General features: G+C 46.6%; 1 protein-coding gene across 1 annotated transcript in view; it reads left to right on the top strand.

Moving 5' to 3' along the window:
* Window positions 1-20,643, top strand: part of LOC309556172 (KAT8 regulatory NSL complex subunit 1-like) — a 134,120-nt gene that overhangs the window by 53,487 nt on the left and 59,990 nt on the right. Inside the window, exons 2-3 of the mRNA XM_082258532.1 lie at window positions 3,919-4,063; window positions 19,505-19,696. Of these exons, the coding sequence (XP_082114658.1) occupies window positions 3,919-4,063; window positions 19,505-19,696 (337 nt within the window). The remainder of the gene's footprint in view (window positions 1-3,918; window positions 4,064-19,504; window positions 19,697-20,643) is intronic.

Here is a 20,643-nt window from a genome sequence, read left to right on the forward strand (position 1 = left end):
GCCGATCCGGGGCATCGCTACTCTCCAGGCTTCTGTCCCTCCCTCAATCACTTCAATAGGAGAAAAAAAAGCTTTTACTCATCTAATTCTACAGTTGCAGGCATTCTTATTCTGTTTATAGGGGGGGGGGGGGGGTCGTCTTTCTTTTGGTATCCACATTACTGGCTGTGTGATGTGGACATTTCCTAGGTATCTGCCGATCCTGATCCCGAAGTATTTTGTTATAAGCTCACGAAACAGTACTTCCGGATCGGCAATTTCACAAAGCTAAAGATCGGGACCAAAAAAGTCTGATCGGTGCATCACTAGTGTTCACCACCTAAGCGATCCAATTCCTGCACCATTTGGTAATTCTCACTGCGATCTGCAAACCGATCGGGGGTGGGGGGGGCGCTGTCATTACCTTTACATTGACACCCCCATCGGTTCTCAGAACCAGTGTGCGATTCAGGTGCAATGTGGGAACCGGAACTGAATCGCAGGGTTTCCCGCATCACAACAGTGTGAACCCGAACTAAATGAGTCCTTATGACCGGGATAAAGAGTGCAGCCAGTGAACTCCTGATATCCATACTTCAGGGACTCCAAATTTTGACCCTGCCAAAACTGTATTGAGAATTAAACCTCCTCCTCCTGGAAATGCTCAGACCTACCAGGCAGTAGATAGACCTGAGCCCTGTCATGTGACGCCACAACAGCCTTTTTCGTTTTTGGCATCCTACCAGTGGGCATTAAACTGGTCAATACTATGTGAATTTCAGAGTGAAGCAGCTGAGATTCGCTCAGTGGGTAGCCCTGACGCCACCCAACATTCTTTGATTCAAAAATAAAAGATAACAAATGGAAAATGTTACCTGGATAGCGGCTGCATCCATTTGGACTCGGCTGCTGTTTGGGTATTCTGACAGCTGGTGGGACACAGCAGAAGATTGTCTATCTGCACCGTATAATGTAGATGGAGGCATCCTAACTTTTTTTTTTTTTAGTAATGAAGTCTGTTTGGTCTGTGCTCCTTTCTTGCTCCCGAAGGTGGTTTAATTTCTGGAGTCTTAAACATAAAAGCCAATGGGGGGTAGATGTACTAAAACTGGTTCAGACACTGTGGTGCAGCTGTGCACAGTAACCAATCATCTTCTGGGTTTTAGGGCCCTTTCACTCAGGCGGACTGATCAGTTTTTCAGCTGGACCTGATCATATCCTCCAGTCTCCTCTATGGTGTGGCGGTTGTTAGCAGCCGTGTCTTTGCACCTACTGACACCCGATCCTGGCTGATAAAAAGACGGATAAAGGATCCCCCCTCTCCACCCCCCCCCCCCCCTTCTGGCCACTCGTCTAGCGGCCCGCTCTAGGAAGAGTCCTGGTGGTTCCAAACTTCTTCCATTTACAGATGATGGAGGCCACTGAGCTCATTGGGACCTTCAATGCTGCAGAAATGTTTCTGTACCCTTCCCCCGATCTGTGCCTCCATACAATCCTGTCTCCGAGGTCTACAGACAATTCCTTGGACTTCATGGCTTGGTTTGTGCTCTGACATGCACTGTTACCTGTGGGACCTTATATAGACAGGTGTGTGCCTTTCCAAATCATGTCCAATCAACTGAATTTACCACAGGTGGACTCCCAAGTTGTAGAAAAATCTCAAGGATGATCAGTGGAAGCAGAAGGCACCTGAGCTCAATTCTGAGAGTCGTGGCAAAGGGTGTGAATACTTATGTACATGGTGTTTTTTTTCTTTTATTTTTAATAAATCTGCAACGATTTCACACAAACTTCTCTCACGTTGTTATTATGGGGGATTGTTTATAGAATTTTGAGGAAAATAATGAATTTAATCCATTTTGGAATACGGCTGTAACATAATGTAGATAAAGTGAAGCGCTGTGAATATTTTCTGTATGCTCCGTATACCTGACTTTACAGCCACTTTGAATCATTCCGTGCTGTAGAAGAGGTGAATTGTGTGCTAGGAGGTCACATCTTAGAGTCCAGCCCTGAGCGGAGGTCACATCTTAGAGTCCAGCTCTGAGCATTGTCGGTCAGTTGGACGCTTTCAGTTCTCCTTTTCTATTTGTAGAGCTGCCAGAAATCTTGGCTGACTTCCTGTCAGATGTAAACCTGATTTGAGGTCAGGCTCTGTGCGAGGGATGCGGAGTTTGTGATCTCCCCCAGGACCGCGCTAAACCCCTGAACTGTACAGAGTCTTGTGATGTCTCCTGACTCTTCTACCTCCTTTCCTCATTGTGTGGTTGGTGGAAGATTTTTCAACACTACTAGTTCATCGTTTCCCTGCATGAACCCCGAGAAATGAATTACGATCGTTCAACTTTTTATTGTGTTTCTATAGAATGGCCTCATACACTGGTTATTGTACATGACACTTCCTCCACGTACAGAGTACCCCCCCCCCCCTTATGTCACACTTCCTCCACGTACAGAGTACCCCCTATATGTCACACTTCCTCCACGTACAGAGTACCCCCTATATGTCACACTTCCTCCACGTACAGAGTACCCCCCTATGTCACACTTCCTCCACGTACAGAGTACCCCCCTATGTCACACATCCTCCATGTACAGAGTACCCCCCTATGTCACACTTCCTCCACGTACAGAGTACCCCCCTATGTCACACTTCCTCCATGTACAGAGTACCCCCCTATGTCACACTTCCTCCACGTACAGAGTACCCCCCTATGTCACACTTCCTCCACGTACAGAGTACCCCCTATGTCACACTTCCTCCACGTACAGAGTACCCCCTATATGTCACACTTCCTCCACGTACAGAGTACCCCCCTATGTCACACTTCCTCCACGTACAGAGTACCCCCTATATGTCACACTTCCTCCACGTACAGAGTACCCCCTATATGTCACACTTCCTCCACGTACAGAGTACCCCCTATATGTCACACTTCCTCCACGTACAGAGTACCCCCTATATGTCACACTTCCTCCACGTACAGAGTACCCCCCTATGTCACACATCCTCCATGTACAGAGTACCCCCCTATGTCACACTTCCTCCACGTACAGAGTACCCCCCTATGTCACACTTCCTCCACGTACAGAGTAACCCCCCTATGTCACACTTCCTCCACGTACAGAGTAACCCCCCTATGTCACACTTCCTCCACGTACAGAGTACCCCCCTATGTCACACATCCTCCATGTACAGAGTACCCCCCTATGTCACACTTCCTCCACGTACAGAGTACCCCCCTATGTCACACTTCCTCCATGTACAGAGTACCCCCCTATGTCACACATCCTCCATGTACAGAGTACCCCCCTATGTCACACTTCCTCCATGTACAGAGTATCCCCCTATGTCACACTTCCTCCATGTACAGAGTACCCCCCTATGTCACACTTCCTCCATGTACAGAGTACCCCCCTATGTCACACATCCTCCATGTACAGAGTACCCCCCTATGTCACACTTCCTCCATGTACAGAGTACCCCCCTATGTCACACATCCTCCATGTACAGAGTACCCCCCTATGTCACATTTCCTCCCATGTACAGAGAGCCTCCCATGTGTCCCTCATCCTCCATGTACATAGAGCCTCCCGTGTGTCCCTCATCCTCCATGTACAGAGAGCCTCCCGTGTGTCCCTCATCCTCCATTTACATAGAGCCTCCCGTGTGTCCCCTCATCCTCCATTTACATAGAGCCTCCCGTGTGTCCCCTCATCCTCCATTTACATAGAGCCTCCCGTGTGTCCCCTCATCCTCCATTTACATAGAGCCTCCCGTGTGCCCCTCATCCTCCATGTACAGAGAGCCTCCCGTGTGCCCCCTCATCCTCCATGTACAGAGAGCCTCCCCTGTGTCATTGCTTTGTGTATGAATTGACTTTCTAGTTGTGTCTCGGTAGGATAGACTGAACATAAAACTCTCCTATTTCTCTCCAGGTCTCCCCGGCATTCAGAATGGAGGTGGGCGGTGGAGCGAGCGGCCATTATCTGTCGTTGGACCTGGTTGCAGGCTCAGGTTTCTGATCTGGAGTTTCGGATAAGACAACAGACAGAAATCTACAAGCAAATCCGCTGCACCAAGGTAACCGTTCACCCCAACCAAGATTGGACTTCATTTCTAAACCCACACAAAGCAGTCTCTGCATTGCAATAAAGCTGAAGTTTAATCTACTTATGTTTTGTCTTCAATGGTTCTTCACCCCTATCCCAATCCCCCCTCCCCCCCACCACCACCAACATGCCAATGCAGTCTGTAAATAAAAGCTTTTACATTTTCATTAGACCCAGTCATGCCATCGCTGGGTCTCAGTGCTTCTCTCTACAATGCACTGCACCTCCTTTCCTGGCTAGAGAACATCCAACATCATTTAGCCCTTTCCTCTCCAGCCTGTGTCTTTGACCCCACCTTTCATTCGCTGAATTTCAGTTCTCTTGAATATGGAGGCTGAACATAGCATGTGGGTGCTGCCTAGGGACCCCCACCAGCTGCCCATCCGTTACACCTAGGGACCCCCCCGCCAGCCGCCTGTCCGTTACACCTAGGGACCCCCCCGCCAGCCGCCTGTCCGTTACACCTAGGGACCCCCCCGCCAGCCGCCTGTCCGTTACACCTAGGGGCCAGCTGCCTGTCCTTTACACCTAGGGACACCCCGCCATGTTATTTTGATATTTGCATAACTCGACCAAAGTACCCGCTCTCAGAGGACTGAGGTCTCCTGAGAGAAGTACTGGGGCGGGGTGCTGTGATGGTTTCGGGAAGCAATCCAATGCCTTAGTACAGAGATCTTCAAACTACGACCCTCCAGATGTTGCGGAACTACACATCCCATGAGGCATTTTAAAACTCTTGACTTTTACAGACATGACCAGGCATGATGGGAATTGTAGTTCCTGAACCACTGGAGGGCCGTAGTTTGAAGTCCCCTGCCTTAGTACCTCAAGAGCCCTCAGTCCTGATACAAGCAGTGGGCTGGGTCTTGGGAGGAGTTATGCAAATGTCAAAATGCATTGATGGGCGGATGTCCCTAGGCCAGGGCTTTACCATTTTGCTTTGAATCTAGGAGCTGGCCTAAAGTTAAAAGCCAATTTTTAACTAACAAATCTTACGGGTGGCGCATGAAACTTTTTCTTTAAGGTGGGCTTATCCTTTAACCCTTTCACAGCCAGAGCCTTTTTTTTTTTGCACGTTTATAAAAAAAAAAAAAAAAAATCATTCTAATCCCAAAGATTATATAACCACTTGCCAACTGCCCACAGTATATTTACTGCGGCGGTCAGCCCCTCACAGGCAAAGCGACGTAGGTCTATGTCACTAGCCTGTGAGGCTCTGGGGAGCGTGCGCGCCACCGAATGCGTGCTCCCGCTCGGTCACAGACTCCCCCACCCACGCCCGGCGTACCCGAAGTCCGCCGGGCGCTCGCGATCATCCGTGGCACCGGGAGAAAAGCGGGCAGCTAATGTAAACAAGTCATTCTCCCCTGTGTATGAATAGTGATCATACGGTTCTACTATGTAGGACAGTTGATCACTGTTCTTACACAACTAGCCACAGCCAATCACAGTTAGAATCACGCCCCTAGGGACACACAGCACCCCTTCCTCTCAAAAAAAGTTAACCCCTTCACTGCCGGTGTAATTTCACAGTAACAGTGCATATGTATAGCACTGATTACTGTAGTAATGTCACTGGTAACCCCAAAAGTGTCAATGTCAGTCAAGGGTCCGATCTGTCCGCCGCAATGTCGGTCCTGCAAAAAAAATCGCAGATCGCCGCCATTACGCGTTGAAAAAAAAAAAAGACAAATCTTTCCCTTTGTTAGTAAACGCAATAACATTTGCGCAAACCAATCAAAATACGCTTTTCTCTAGCGCTCATCGACAGACGTAGTCCTCGGTGATACACCACCTTCGGGTTATGTTACCTCCGCAGGAGCAGGACTAGACAGGAAATTAAAAAGCTCTGGCCACACCCTAGGGGCAGTCCCAGAGGGTATATCCTCTCTCTCTCTGCCTCAGCAAATCAGTTATTTTCTGTCTAGTTAGGAGTAAGGACCTAGATACCTTGCTGGGATCTTAGGTCCTGGCAAGAATTTTTTTCTAAAAGGATTTTTGGACAGCTTTTTTTCTCCAGTGTTCCTGTGAGATCTTCAAGCAAGAAAGCTGAACTGGGCGACGGGCTGGATGTTGAGATCCGGTGGTCACCCCAGTTCAGCCTACGAGCGCGTGCAGGCCATAGCTCCGCGCTGGGTCGGCCGCGACAAAGTCCCATTAAAAGGACTGAACCCGCGAGTTAAACGTCTCGCTGAAACGCCAAAGACCATGAGTCACGGCGTCCGTATCGGTCGACAGCCCTCCCGCCCCGGTGGAGAGGGGTACTGTCAGGAGTTGGTGCCCGCCTGGTTCCGGTATGGTGAGTAGTATGTTCCCCCTTTTTCCCTGATGGGTTTTGTGGTGAACGCGGGCCCCTCTCTGTATGGTAAGAAAGAGTTCTTTCTATCCTATAACATGTCACAAATCCTCCTACTTTGAGTGTGATTTTATATGTGCAAAAAGCCAGGAGGCTTGGTTTGGGATCTGTGGCATTCTGGGAATCTTATGGGTTAGTATAAGCTACCTACCAGTCAGAAGCCATGGACATGTAGACTGCCTTCCAAGTCAGATCTCCAGCTAATAGCAGGCCTCCCGAACGGCCATGCGGTCCGCCAGGGCCGGTACCGCCAACCACGCCATATCCCCATGCAGAGAGAGTGTTGTGTGCCTGCAGCACACCGCTAGTCAGCACAGGCCGCCGCCATTTTTTTTGCTGGATCGCACGAGCCGCCATTTTGGCGTAGCCTCGTGTCTCCAGCATGGGGGCGGCCATGTTTGAGGTGATTCTACACCTCGTGGAGCTTGGGGGAGGCGCCGGAAGGCGTGCAGAGGGGCGGAGCCGCCTCCTTTCTTCCTGGGCAGCCAGCCAAAAGACTTCCTGTTTATCTAAGACAGCGCTGTAAGCTGTTGCAGTTCAACTCTGAACATCAAGTGGTGAGCCTGGGGGTCTATCTCTCTCTCTCTCGATCGATAGGGATCCCTAGCAGGTAACACTAAGGGGTTTTTTTGTGGCGCTGAGGGTCAAAAAAAAAAAAAAAAAAAAGTTTTTTCTTTACTTTGAATTATATCATCCAGGAAGTAACTGGAGTTATTATGGACCCTGCCACACATATTCCCCCACCTGTTTCCCTCGAGGGGGCCTCGGGACCCGCCGGTGCACAGAGTATAGAGTCATTTACAGCAATTATGGAGTCTATGGTGGCTCGGGTGGAGGCGGCCTGTCAGGGACGGGGGTCAAGGAAGCGACCCCCACCTACCCCTATACTATTTGACACCTCTGACTCTGATTCAGAGATGGTCACTGCAGTTGCAGGTTCCTCTGCAAGGGCTGTTATCCCAGGTAAAGCCCCCTCAGACAGTGAGGAGGACGCTTCTTCTCCTGCTATAATTCAGGAAGAAGCATTGGTGGATGCACTAGTTGTGGCAGTGCAAGAAACCTTAAAACTTGAGGCTTTACCGGCAGAGGCAACTGAAACAGAGAGGCCTTTTGGTACTAATAAGCCCATCAAGACGGCGAAGGCTTTTCCTGTACCTAAATGTTTTGGTAATCAGATTAAAGGAGAATGGGAGCATTCTAAACGTACCTTTACTATTTCCAAGCGTATTGCTAGACGCTATCCGTTTGAGGAATCCATCATTAAGAAATGGACGGTACCACCAGTCGTGGATCCGCCTATTTCCAGGCTGAATAAAGCCACGGTTATTCCAGTAGAGGACACTTCGTCCTTTAAGGATCCGGTGGATCGAAAGATAGAAGCGGAGTCCCGCACTATCTTTTCTCTGATAGGGTCAGCATTTAGACCAGTAATTGTTATTGGTCTAGTTTCCCAGACACTTACGGAATGGGCGAAAATGGTACGCCAAGATCTTAGGGGAAAAGATATTCCCCAGGAGACATCTGATTTGATAGAACAGATCATACAAGGGCTACGGTTTATCTGTGACGCAGCCTTGGACACTACTCCCTTGTTAGGGCATGCATCTAAGTTAGCAGTGATCCTCAGACGTGTGCTGTGGTTAAAATGCTGGTCAGCTGACCTAGGTTCCAAAAAGACTTTGACCAATCTCCCTTTCCAGGGGAATCGTCTATTTGGAGCCAACCTAGATGAAATCATTAAGGATGCCACCGGGGGCAAGAGTACTTTTTTGCCACAGGCTGCAAAAGCTAAGGGACCTCGCAACAAGCGAGGACCTTTCTTTACCGCCCATAAAGGGCGCCCGGCTGGTACTCCCGGGAAAGGCAAGACTCCTCCAGGAGGGTTCAAGAAGGGCTGGTCGGACAAGCAGAGGACCAACCCAGCCAAACCCGAAGTAAAGGAGTACACAGCCTGAAGGTGCGCCCCCACCCGATTTCAGGGTGGGGGGACGTGTTCACCGGTATTCAGGACATTAGATCGAGCATCAACCACTACTACCGGTGCGATTCTTCCCTTCCAACATTTAAGTACAGGAAGCGGTAGTTACCGTTCCCTGTATAGATCTTTTCCTTTACCTTTTCCTAAGATTAGTCCCGATACCTCACAGGAATCGGATCTGATTGACCAGATAGGCCAAGTAGCCTCTAGTCGGGTGACTTCGGTCCCTGAGGTTCAACCAGAAAAGATCACCTTTCCTGATAACGATCGGGTATCTGATAAATGTGTGGGAACAGAAAACGACCAGACTTTCTCGGATGGTCGGGGCCAGATAGCTCTAGGGACGCCTGGTTCAGATCCAATCAGCGCCAGTGGTCCTAGAAATTCTAGGCTGGCCTCTTCAAGCCGGCCTGGCCGACTTGGACATGTTAGTCGCAGACGTTCCGTGGGAACTTCGTCTCAGGGAGTGTCTGTAGTCTCAAGGACCTATTTACCTTCGTGCTTTACAGTCGCTGGTTTTAATGGCCTGGCCATTGAGACCCAAGTACTGAAGGACAGAGGTTTGTCTACTTCAGTCATTCCTACCCTTATTAAAGCAAGGAAAGCGACTTCCAGCAAAGTCTATTATCACACATGGAAGACTTATATTGCGTGGTGCGAATCTTTAGGATTTCCTCCACGTACCTATTCGGTGTCTCGAATATTGGCCTTTTTGCAACAAGGGGTTGAGCAGAAGCTAGCCTTGAGCACCATCAAGGGTCAAGTTTCAGCATTAGCAATCTTCTTTCAGAAACCTTTAGCTACCAAATCCTTGGTGCGGAATTTCATCCAGGGGGTGCGGCACCTGGCTCCTCCAGTCCGCGCGCCCTTACCGCCCTGGGATCTTAATTTGGTTTTGTCGGTTCTACAGAAACCTCCCTTTGAAAACATCAGGGAGATTCCCTTGCTTACTTTATCCCAGAAGGTGGTCTTCTTGGTGGCTATTACTTCTGCTCGCAGGGTGTCAGAACTGGCTGCATTATCATGCCAGTCCCCATACCTAGTGATTCATAGGGATAAGGTAGTACTTCATCCTAAGCCATCTTTTCTTCCTAAGGTGGTTTCAGATTTTCATCTGAATGAAGATATTGTACTACCTTCCTTGTGTCCTCAGCCCAAGCATCATCGGGAACATGCGTTGCATTCCTTGGATGTGGTTCGGGCAATCAGGGTATACCTGAAAGCTACGGAATCATTCCGTAAGACGGATTCACTTTTTGTGATCACGGATGGCCCCAGAAAGGGTTTGCCTGCATCTGCCGCGACCATTGCCAAATGGATTAGACAAACGGTGGTACAGGCTTATTCTATTAAGGGTCAGAGTCCTCCGTTCCCTGTTAGGGCGCACTCCACTCGAGCGCTCAGTACTTCCTGGGCCTTTCGCCATCAGGCGTCAGTGGTCCAGGTATGTAAGGCGGCCACTTGGTCGTCGGTACATACCTTTACTAAATTCTATAAAATTGATGTGACGGCATCGGCGGATGCCTCATTTGGCCGCAAGGTTTTGCAGGCCGCAATTTGAGGAGACCGGTGGTCTACCTCGAGGGTTTTTTTCTGTTTGAAAATTTTTTTGTTGAGTCTCATCATTAAGGATGAGCATTGTAAACTTCTAGTTGGCACCGGTTGGGCCTTCTAGATTGGGATTTGATTTCCATTTTCCCACCCCTCAGTTGTGATACTGCTCTGGGACGTCCCGAAGGTGGTGTATCACCGAGGACTACGTCTGTCGATGAGCGCTAGAGAAAAATGGATTTTTGTAAAATCTTACCGTAAAATCCTTTTCTCTTAGCTCATCGACAGACGTAGTACCCGCCCCTCTGTTTTGGAGTTGGGTTGGGTTAAATTCTCTAAGCACTGCTTTTTCACATAACTGATTTGCTGAGGCAGAGAGAGAGAGGATATACCCTCTGGGACTGCCCCTAGGGTGTGGCCAGAGCTTTTTAATTTCCTGTCTAGTCCTGCTCCTGCGGAGGTAACATAACCCGAAGGTGGTGTATCACCGAGGACTATGTCTGTCGATGAGCTAAGAGAAAAGGATTTTACGGTAAGATTTTACAAAAATCCATTTTTTGCGATTTTTCCAAAAATATGGTAAAAAAAAAATTGGCCCAAAATGTTAAATTTTCATTTTTTACTTTTTTTTGGGGGGGGGGGGATTTCATATAAAAAAATAAAAAAAATTTGAAAAATATTGTTAATTTTTGCAAAATTGTCGCTCTTTTTTTGTTTATAGCACATGATCAAAAATCGCACAGGTGATCAAATGCCACCAAAAGAAAGCTCTGTTTGTGGGGAAAAAAGGACGTCAAATTTGTTTGGGTGCAGCGTCGCACGACTGCGCAATTGTCCGTTAAAGTCACGCAGTGCCGAATCGCAAAATAGGCCCTGGTCACCAAGGGGGTAAAATCTTCTGGGGCTTAAGTGGTTAAAAACCCTCTAACATTATATATTTTCTGAAAGCAGCCACCCTAAAATAGCGGTAGTCCCAATTTTTTTGTGTCACGATATTACCGCAAAGGTTTAGAAAACACAAATTTTTCAATAAAAAAACACATGAAAAGTAAATTTTAGTGGACACAAAGCAATAAATTACACAGTTTTTGGTAAAATATAAAAGCTGAGGTTGCACCATGTAAATGGATACCCAATTTATCAAACCTTAAATTGGCGTGCTGCACCTGTGAAATGGCGACAAACTTCAGTACCCTGTATTTTCCATAGACCACGCAGTAAAAGCCCCCCTATAGGTCATCAGTTTAGTGTTACGAAGGTCGTCTGGTGCTAGAATTCTCGTTCCCATGTGTGGCAATTATGTACCGTGTATCCCAATCAACATTTTCAGGTGTAGGTACCCTGCTTCATGTGTTTACGCTTGTGGGGGGGGGGGGGGGGGGGTTGGATACGTATAACTTTTTTAAATGTTTTTTTTACAATGAGGGAAAAAATGTTTGCTTTTTTTTTTTTTGGTGGCAGGTTCTCTTTAACCACTTGACCACCCCGAGCAGTGCATATACTGCCGCAGGTCGACTCTGTCCCGCGAAACAATGTTACTGTATGTCGCTTTGCTGGACCGCAAGTAGGGGTATGCGCGCTCATTCGCCACAGGGGAAGCTGATCTGCGGGTCTGGCGGCCCCAATTGCCGCTGGTCACCTGTGATCCCTCCCCGTTGACACGGCAGAGCGCTGTTCTGTCAGCAATGTACACAGGGCTCCTGTGTTCCTCCCATTTAGGAACACAGGTCTGTGTTCATTCCATAAGGTCATCCCCCCCACGCAGTTAGAAAGCACCCCCTAGGGACACATTTAACACTGCGACATTGCGGCGGACAGATCAGACACCTGCCATTTGACACTTTTAGACATTACAGTGATCAGTGCTAAAAATATGCACTGTTACTGTACTGACACTGGCAGGGAAGGGGTTAACACATTTAACACTTTAATCGCCCCTAGTGTTAACCCCTTCCCTGCCAGTGTCAGTACAGTAACCGTGCATATTTTTTATTTTTAAATGTCAGTTAGGTGTCCAATCTGTCTGCCGCAATGTCGCAGTCCTGCTAAAAACCGCAGATCCCCGCCATTACTAATAAAAAAAAAAGACCTAAATCTTTCCCCTAGTTTGTATATGTGATAACTTTTGCGTAAACCAACCAAACTTACTGGGATTTTTTATTGGGAAAGTTGTATAGCAGAAAGTGAAAAATATATTGTTTTCTTTTTTGTTTAGAGCGCAAAAAATAAAAATCAGAGGTTATCAAATACCACCAAAAGAAAGCTCTATTTGTGGGGGAAAAAAGGACATCAATTTTATTTGGGTACAGTGTTGCACGACCGCGCAATTGTCAGTTAAATTCACGCAGTGCCGAATCGCAAAAAATGGCCTGGTCATTAAGGGGGGAAACCTTCCAGAAGTGGTTGAAACATCCAGGGTCTAAAAGCCCCCCCCCCCCCCCAATGTCTCCCTTGTGCTCCACTGAATGTAATGCAATTCCAGTTGCACTCAATTACTTTCTTTCCCAGCATGCTTGGGAAACTCAATGGGTTGGCAACAAGGAGGAGAGCAAATGTGTGTCCGCTCTCCTCCCTCCCCTCTACTGATCAGCACCCGCTAGGCCAGTCCTGGGCCTGCAAGTGGAGCTTGGGAGATTTAGCAAGGGGGGGGATGCATTTGGATGGCATCCTAGGGGCCAGGACACAATTTCTTGTCACCATGGTGACTTGGTGCCTAAGGTTTGTCGAACCCTGCCCTAGGCAATACCCGCTTGGGTAACGTCCACATGTGATGCTGAGCCTCCATGATTGAGAGAACTGAAAGCCAGTGAATGAAATGGGTGCAGGCCAGGGATGCAGGCTTGGAAGGAAAGTGCTAAATAATGATGGATATCCTCTAGTCATGAAATGAGTTGGACTGTCTGCTTTTGCTGCCGCTTCTACTGCACATTGTAAGTTTTTTTTTTTTTTTTTGTATTAAATCTAGTTTTATTGGCTTGCTCCAGGTGGTCTAAGTTCCTGTAGTAGAGCATTTACCCCATTCCTTCTATCTCCCCTCTCATACAAACTATATCGTCCAAACAATCTTCAGCGTCTGGCACTCAGATGCAGTGTTAATTTCGTCGACTAAAACCGACTAAATTAACACAATTTTAGTCGACTAAAACAATTCAGATGACTAAAATAGGACTAAAACTGAAATGGCATTTTAGTCAAAAGATTAAAACTAAATCGAAATTTGCTGCCAAAATTAACACTGGTGCGTGCTCAAAGTTTAATACCATAAATAATAACATATTAGATTTTTCACTCCAGGACCAGCAGTAGTATATAATGAGTTTGAAAATTGTAGAAAAATGCTTAAATAATGCATTACAAATTACAATTGAAATACACCCATTCCATTATAGATGACTAAAATGAGTTTTAGTCGACTAAATACGACTAAAACACTTGCAGAAGACTAAAATGGGACTAAAATACCATTTTAGTCTTAAGACTAAAACTAAATTGAAATTTGCTGCCCAAATTAACAATGCTCAGATGTATGGACTCCCCGATCTCCCGCTTCATGTTGCTTCCATGCTGTGGTAACGGGTCAGTGGGAGGAGCCACGTGTGAGAAGTCTGAGGCCGTGCGTTTGGCTATTGCTGTGTTGTGCGCTCACCCACCGCTCACAGCAACAGTCGGCACTGCCTCCTGATCATCTCATTACTGTGGGTAGGGCACTCCATGCAACGCCTAAGGGGTATAATCTTTTAACCCTTTACCAAACACGGTGTACATATCTATACATCCTCATCGGGAAGTGGTGAAGCTGCAGCCATGATCACGCTATCAACAGGGCTTTCCTGTAGAAGTGATCAGAGTGACACTACACTCAGGGAGCAGAAGTGGCACAAAATTGGTGCCCGCACTGCATGGGTTAACTGCTCATTTTGTCCAGGGGTGCAAGGAAAAGCTATACTTACCCTCTCCTTAGTCTCCAGAAGACTGTGCTCCCACCACCTCCAGCGGTGGACTGATCCTGCCATCCTCTCGTCCAGAGAAGGGCAACTAAACTAATTAGGGGATTGGAGGACCTTAATTATGAAGAGAGTCTGCAATCGCTTGATTTATTCTCCCTGGAGAAGACGCCCGAGAGGGGACATGATAGCAATTTATAAATACCTCAATGGGGATCTCGGTTTAGAAAAAAAGCTGTTCAGTCGAAGGGATTGAATGAGGACTCGAGGACATACAATGCGATTAGAGGAGAAGCGTTTTAACCTCAGGCAACGTGGGGGGATTCTTTACTGTTAGGGCTACAAGATTGTGGAATTCTCTACCACAAGAGGTGGTTTCTGCGGGAAGTATGGTGGCTTTCAAAAGACTCTTAGACGTACATCTCAAGGATCAGAACATTCAGGGGTATGAGAGATGACTACAGCCACACACACCTACACAGGGGGAACTGGATGGGCTATTGTCTTATTCAACCTCACCTACTATGTAACTATGTAAGAGATGGTCTATGGGTATGATGACCTCAGGAATAGTCCATGCATAGGACCACTGGTCTGTGTTGGGGGGGCGGGATGGCGGGGGCCAGTCTTGTGCTCGGAGGATTAGCGAAGTAGAACTCCACTCTCCTCACCCCTACACAAAAACGAGCAGTTAACCCACTGCATGGGGAATTTAAAAAAAAAAAAATTGCTAGGAGGAGTTCTTTAATTTTACCACCGCTGCCGTATACCATAGCTCAGTGGTGGTGGGGGCATTCTCGCATAGCTTCTGCCAGGAGTGTGTAAATCTGGCTTGCCAAGTGTCAGATGGAAGTGATCCAGTAGATCAGGACTTCCCAAACTTTTTTGGGCAGAGACCCACTTCTGAATAGTTATTTTTCGGGACCCACTTGTAATTGAATCTTATAAAGCGCTACAGAATTTGTTGGTGCTATATAAATGAAAATATACCGTATATACTGGAGTATAAGCCGACTTTTCAGCATATTTTTTTTATGCTGAAAAAGCCCACCTCGGCTTATACTCGAAGTCACGGTCTCCCTTACCTTTTTAAAAATGGCGCCAACACGTCACCGCGCATGCGCCGTCTGCCCGTAAAAAGCTGAATGTGTACAGGCTTTCCTGAGCATCGGCGGTTTGGGCAGCGCCATTTTTAAATGGAAGGCACCTCACCAACAGGTAAGACTCTTCCGCAGCCCCTGCATTTCCTGTACCATGCCCGTAGCACCTGTTTTGTGTCTCGTGGTGGTCCAGTTGAGTCCAGTAGCTGCTGCATTTCCCACCCTAGGCTTATACTCGAGTCAATAAGTTTTCCCACTTTTTTTGTGGTAAAATTAGGTGCCTTGGCTTATACTCGAGTATATACGGTAATAATAATGCATATTTTAAAGGGAGGGGAAATGTTAAAATTAAAAATATCAATTTACTACTTTTCAATTTATTATGATCAAATACCACCAAAAGAAAGCTCTATTTGTGGAAAAATAAGGACATCAATTGTCCAAATGACCCCTGATGTCTCACCTGTCCTAAAACCGTCTGGCTAAGAGATTTGGAGAACGCTGAGAAGGGGAAAACAACAAATGATCACAAACTTACAACAAATGAATCGGACATCGGTCTAGACTCCAGTGACTGAGGTGCTGGTTATGCACATCCTCTGGTGTCACCATGTTTAAACACTTGGCCCCTCCTCCTGATCAGGTAATTTTTGGCGATACTGCATTACTTTAACTGACAATTGCGCAGTCATGTGATGCCGTACCCAAATAAAATGTAATTTGTTCCGCTTTCTTTTGTGGTATTTGATCACCTCTCCGGGTTATTTTCTGAGCTATAAACAAAAAGACCAATTTTTTTTAAAACCTATTTTTTACTATAAATTTAATTTCTTCATATATTTTGGTCAATATGTATTTTTTACTACATATTTTTGGTAAAAAAAAATACCAATAAGCGTATACTGATTGGTTTGTACGAAAGGTATAATGTCTACAGAGAGAGAGAGATGTAGAGGTAGAGAGAGAGATGTAGAGGTAGAGAGAGAGAGATGTAGAGAGAGAGAGAGAGATGTAGAGGTAGAGAGAGAGAGAGAGAGATGTAGAGAGAGAGAGAGATGTAGAGAGAGAGAGAGATGTAGAGAGAGAGAGAGATGTAGAGAGAGAGAGAGATGTAGAGAGAGATGTAGAGATATATAAAATTAGTAATGATGACGATCAGTGACCCATAACGAGTCTTTGATATGGCTGGCAACTGACACTTTGTGGGAAGCAGTGACACTAATAAAGTGATCAGTGCTAAACATACACTGGCTAGAAAGGGGTTAGACATCTAGGGGCAATCAAAGGGTTAAATGTGTGCCTAGCCAGTGTTTGTGTGTGCTGCTTTTCTTAAGGCTTTGTTCACATCTTGGCGTTCCAGATCTCAGGCAGAATCGCGGCAATTCTGTCCGTGATTCTGAATGACGGCAAATTGCAGGATGCCCATGGGATTCCTTTGACTTCTAATGCCACCCCAATATAATATACACACAATATCTCACAAAAGTGAGTACACCCCTCACATTTTTATGTAACGGTGTCATGTGACTCGTTAGTGTTACAAGGTCTTGTGTGTGAATGGGGAGCAGGTGTGTTTAAATTTGGTGTTATCGCTCTCACTCTCTCATACTGGTCACTGGAAGTTCAACATGGCACCTCATGGCAAAGAACTCTGAGGATCTGAAAAAAAGAATTGTTACTCTACATAAAGATGGCCTAGGCTATAAGAAGATTGCAAAGACCCTGAAACTGAGCTGCAGCATGGTGGCCAAGACCATACAGCGGTTTACCATGACAGGTTCCACTTGCAACAGGCCTCACCATGGTCCACCAAAGAAGTTGAGTGCACGTGCTCAGCGTCATATTCAGAGGTTGTCTTTGGGAAATAGACGTATGAGTGCTGCCAGCATTGCTGCAGAGGTTGAAGGGGTGGGGGGGGTCAGCCTGTCAGTGCTCAGACCATACGCCGTACACTGCATCAAATTGGTCTGCATGGCTGTCGTCCCAGAAGGAAGCCTCCTGCACTGGAATGTAATGTGGATAAGTGCAAGATAATGCACCTGGGGCGTAAAAACCCAAGGGCAGAATATAGAATATTTGACACAGTCCTGACCTCAGTATCTGAGGAAAGGGATTTAGGAGTAATTATTTCAGAAGACTTAAAGGTGGGAAGACAATGTAATAGAGCAGCACGAAATGCCAGCAGAATGCTTGGATGTATAGGGAGAGGTATAAGCAGTAGAATGAGGGAAGTGCTTATGCCGCTGTACAGAACACTGGTGAGACCTCACTTGGAGTATTGTGCTCAGTACTGGAGGCCATATCTCCAGAAGGATATAGATACTCTAGAGAGAGTTCAGAGAAGAGCTACTAAACTAGTACATGGATTGCAGGAAAAAACTTACCAGGAAAGGTTAAAGGACCTTAACATGTATAGCTTGGAAGAAAGAAGAGACAGAGGGGATAGGATAGAAACTTTTAAATACATAAAGGGAATCAACTCGGTAAAGGAGGAGAGCATATTTAAAAGAAGAAAAACTACCACAAGAGGACACAGTTTTAAATTAGAGGGGCAAAGGTTTAAAAGTAATATGAGGAAGTATTACTTTACTGAGAGAGTAGTGGATGCATGGAATAACCTTCCTGCAGAAGTGGTAGCTGCAAATACAGTGAAGGAGTTTAAGCATGCATGGGATAGGCATAAGGCTATCCTTCATATAAGATAGGGCCAGGGACTATTCATAGGATTCAGATATATTGGGCAGACTAGATGGGCCAAATGGTTCTTATCTGCCGACACATTCTAGGTTTCTATGAGACCAAGATAAACTTATTTGGTGTCAGATGGTGTCAAGCGTGTGGCAGCAACCAAGTGAGGAGTACAAAGACAAGTGTGTCTTCCTACAGTCCAGCATGGTGATGGGAGTGTCATGGTCTGGAGCTGCATGAGTGCTGCCGGCACTGGGGAGCTACAGATCATTGAGGGAACCATGAATGCCAACATGTACTGTGACATACTGAAGCAGAGCATGATCCCCTCCCTTCAGAGACTGGGGGGCAGGGCAGTATTCCAACATAACGACCCCAAACACCTCCAAGACGACCACTGCCTTGCTAAAGAAGCTGAGGGTAAAGGTGTTGGACTGGCCAAGCGTGTCTCCAGACCTAAACCCTATTGAGCATCTGTGGGACATCCTCAAACAGAAGGTGGAGGAGGGGATGGTCTCTAACATCCACCAGCTCTGTGATGTCATCATGGAGGAGGGGAAGAGGACTCCAGTGACAACCTGTGAAGCTCTGGTGAACTCCATGCCCAAGAGGGTTAAGGCAGTGCTGGAAAATAATGGCGGCCACACAAAATATTGACATTTTGATCCCAATTTGGAGATTGTCACTTAGGGGTGTACTCACTTTTGTTGCCAGCGGTTTAGACATTAATGGCTGTGTGTTGAGTTATTTTGAGGGGACAGTAAATTTACACTGTTATACAAGCTGTACACTCACTACTTTACATTGTAGCAAAGTGTAATTTCTTCAGTGTTGTCACATGAAAAGATAGAATACCACATCTTTCGCTCCATAAGATGCACCTAGGCTTTAGAGGAGGAAAACAAGGGAAAAAAAAAAATTCTGACCCAAATTGTATATGTATGTATGTGTGTGTGTATATGTGTGTGTGTGTGTGTGTGTGTGTGTGTATATATATATATATATATATATATATATATATATATATATATGTATTTATGTGTGTACAGAGAGAGATATACATACAGTAATAGCAGTAAGGGTACTTGTAGGCTCTGTGGCTGAGCCCTGGAGGAAGCATGCGGCTGCAGTACAGAGCAAAGCCGCTGCTTCCTGTGTATGGCTCCTCCTATGTCAGGCGGAGTGCATCTGATATCACTCCGCCTGTGAGCCGGACCTATACAGGAAGTAGCAGCTCCGTGCAAGTAAGACACCGCAGGGAGACTCAGTATTTGCTCCATAAGATGCACAGACATTTCCCCCCATTTTTTTTGGGGGGGGGGGGGGGGGAGTGCGCTCTTATGGAGCGAAAAATATGGTAAATATTTACAAAAATGAGGGGTGTATTCACTTTTGTGAGATACTGTGTGCGCATTTATATATATATATATATATATATATATATATATATATATATATATATATATATATATATATATATATATATATATATATATTATATGTGTGTGTGTGTGTGTGTGTGTGTGTGTGTAATCTCTGGTTAGTGTGGTGTTCTGCACCCAGCGGCCATCCTGTAGCTGTAAATCTACTATAGGGGTGTCAGTAACTGGTTAATGCTGGTTAATGGATGAATCGAATGACTTCTGCCATCTGGTTGTGTTGCTCAGCTGCACATTTCTGTATTCTCTGCTCTATAGATGACAATCTGTTAATGATGACTCCATCCTGAGATAGAAGAGCTGTGTGAGCATATTGTTCAGTAATAGTACAGTAATGTATGACTCGTGTGTTACAGGGAAGTGTTGTGCTCGGGGACTCTCCTCATTGTGAAGACTCTACCGCTCGGCAGACGGCCAACTCTTCTGTGGTGCTGAATGCAAGAGGCAACCGGGTGCCTTCCTCCTGTTCCAAGACTATCCCAAAAGCTCCCTCGGGGGACGATCCTTGTAACACTCCCACCCCTTCCCCTCAGAGTGTAGATAAACAGGTAAGTTCCACCTCCAGGAAAAGGAGGGTTTGTACATTTGTTTGGTCATATTTGGAAACTGCGGCCTATTGGTCTTATTAAAGTCTGTATTGTTAGCTTGTTCCTGCAGGCAAACTTTCAATCCAGCTTGCCTGTAGATACAATGAATATCACCCAAGCGCACACTGTTTAGGAGATATTCACATCGGCAATATCTGGTGTCACCCACACATGCACAGTGACGCTCTGCATTCAGGGCTAACAGTTTGCTGTGGAATGCAGAGCGATGCTCTGCGGCTTCTGCACGCATGCGTGGGAGTAATGTAATTTTGCTTGGGCACGCCCTGAAGCAGGCAGTAGCTTATGGGTATGTCCCTTTGCCTGTGCCGATCACACCGGCACCTAAGGGGCATTTATTCAGAGTTGGCTACACTTTATTTTGGAGGTATTCCAGGTGTGAGATTTTCCAGAATGCATTGGGAAACTAAGAAGCGAAGCAGAAAGACGTCATCAGCAGTCTCTTTCGGTTCATGTGTATATATTCTTGGAGTGTCTGGTTCAGACGTCACATGTAGTGTGGAACATGGGAGCGCTATAGTGTAAGGTGAGCAAAGACTGGGGAGAGAACTGGGTGGCAGAGGACCAGCTGAGCTGACGGATCAGAACAGGAGGAGCTAGCAATGTCACATAATGTGCAATATAGTGGGGACCAGAGAGGAGGATCAGACAACCAGAGGGTAAGCAGAGCTGGTGATTGCTTCTGAGTGGGTTTCAGCAGAGCTGGTGGGGGAGGATGCATTAGTGCTGGGGATTACTACTGAGGGGGCATAGGAGTTGGGGCCTACTGAATAGGGGTGGGGTTCAGCATAGCTGGGAGGGGGAAATCGTTAAGAGTTGGGGGTTACTACTAAGAGGGGGGGGATTAGCAGAGCTGGGGGGCTATTACTGAGTGCAGGAGGGTCAGCATG

Source organism: Pelophylax lessonae (genome assembly GCF_965119305.1).
Source record: "Pelophylax lessonae genome assembly, chromosome: 5".
Lineage (NCBI taxonomy): Eukaryota > Metazoa > Chordata > Amphibia > Anura > Ranidae > Pelophylax > Pelophylax lessonae.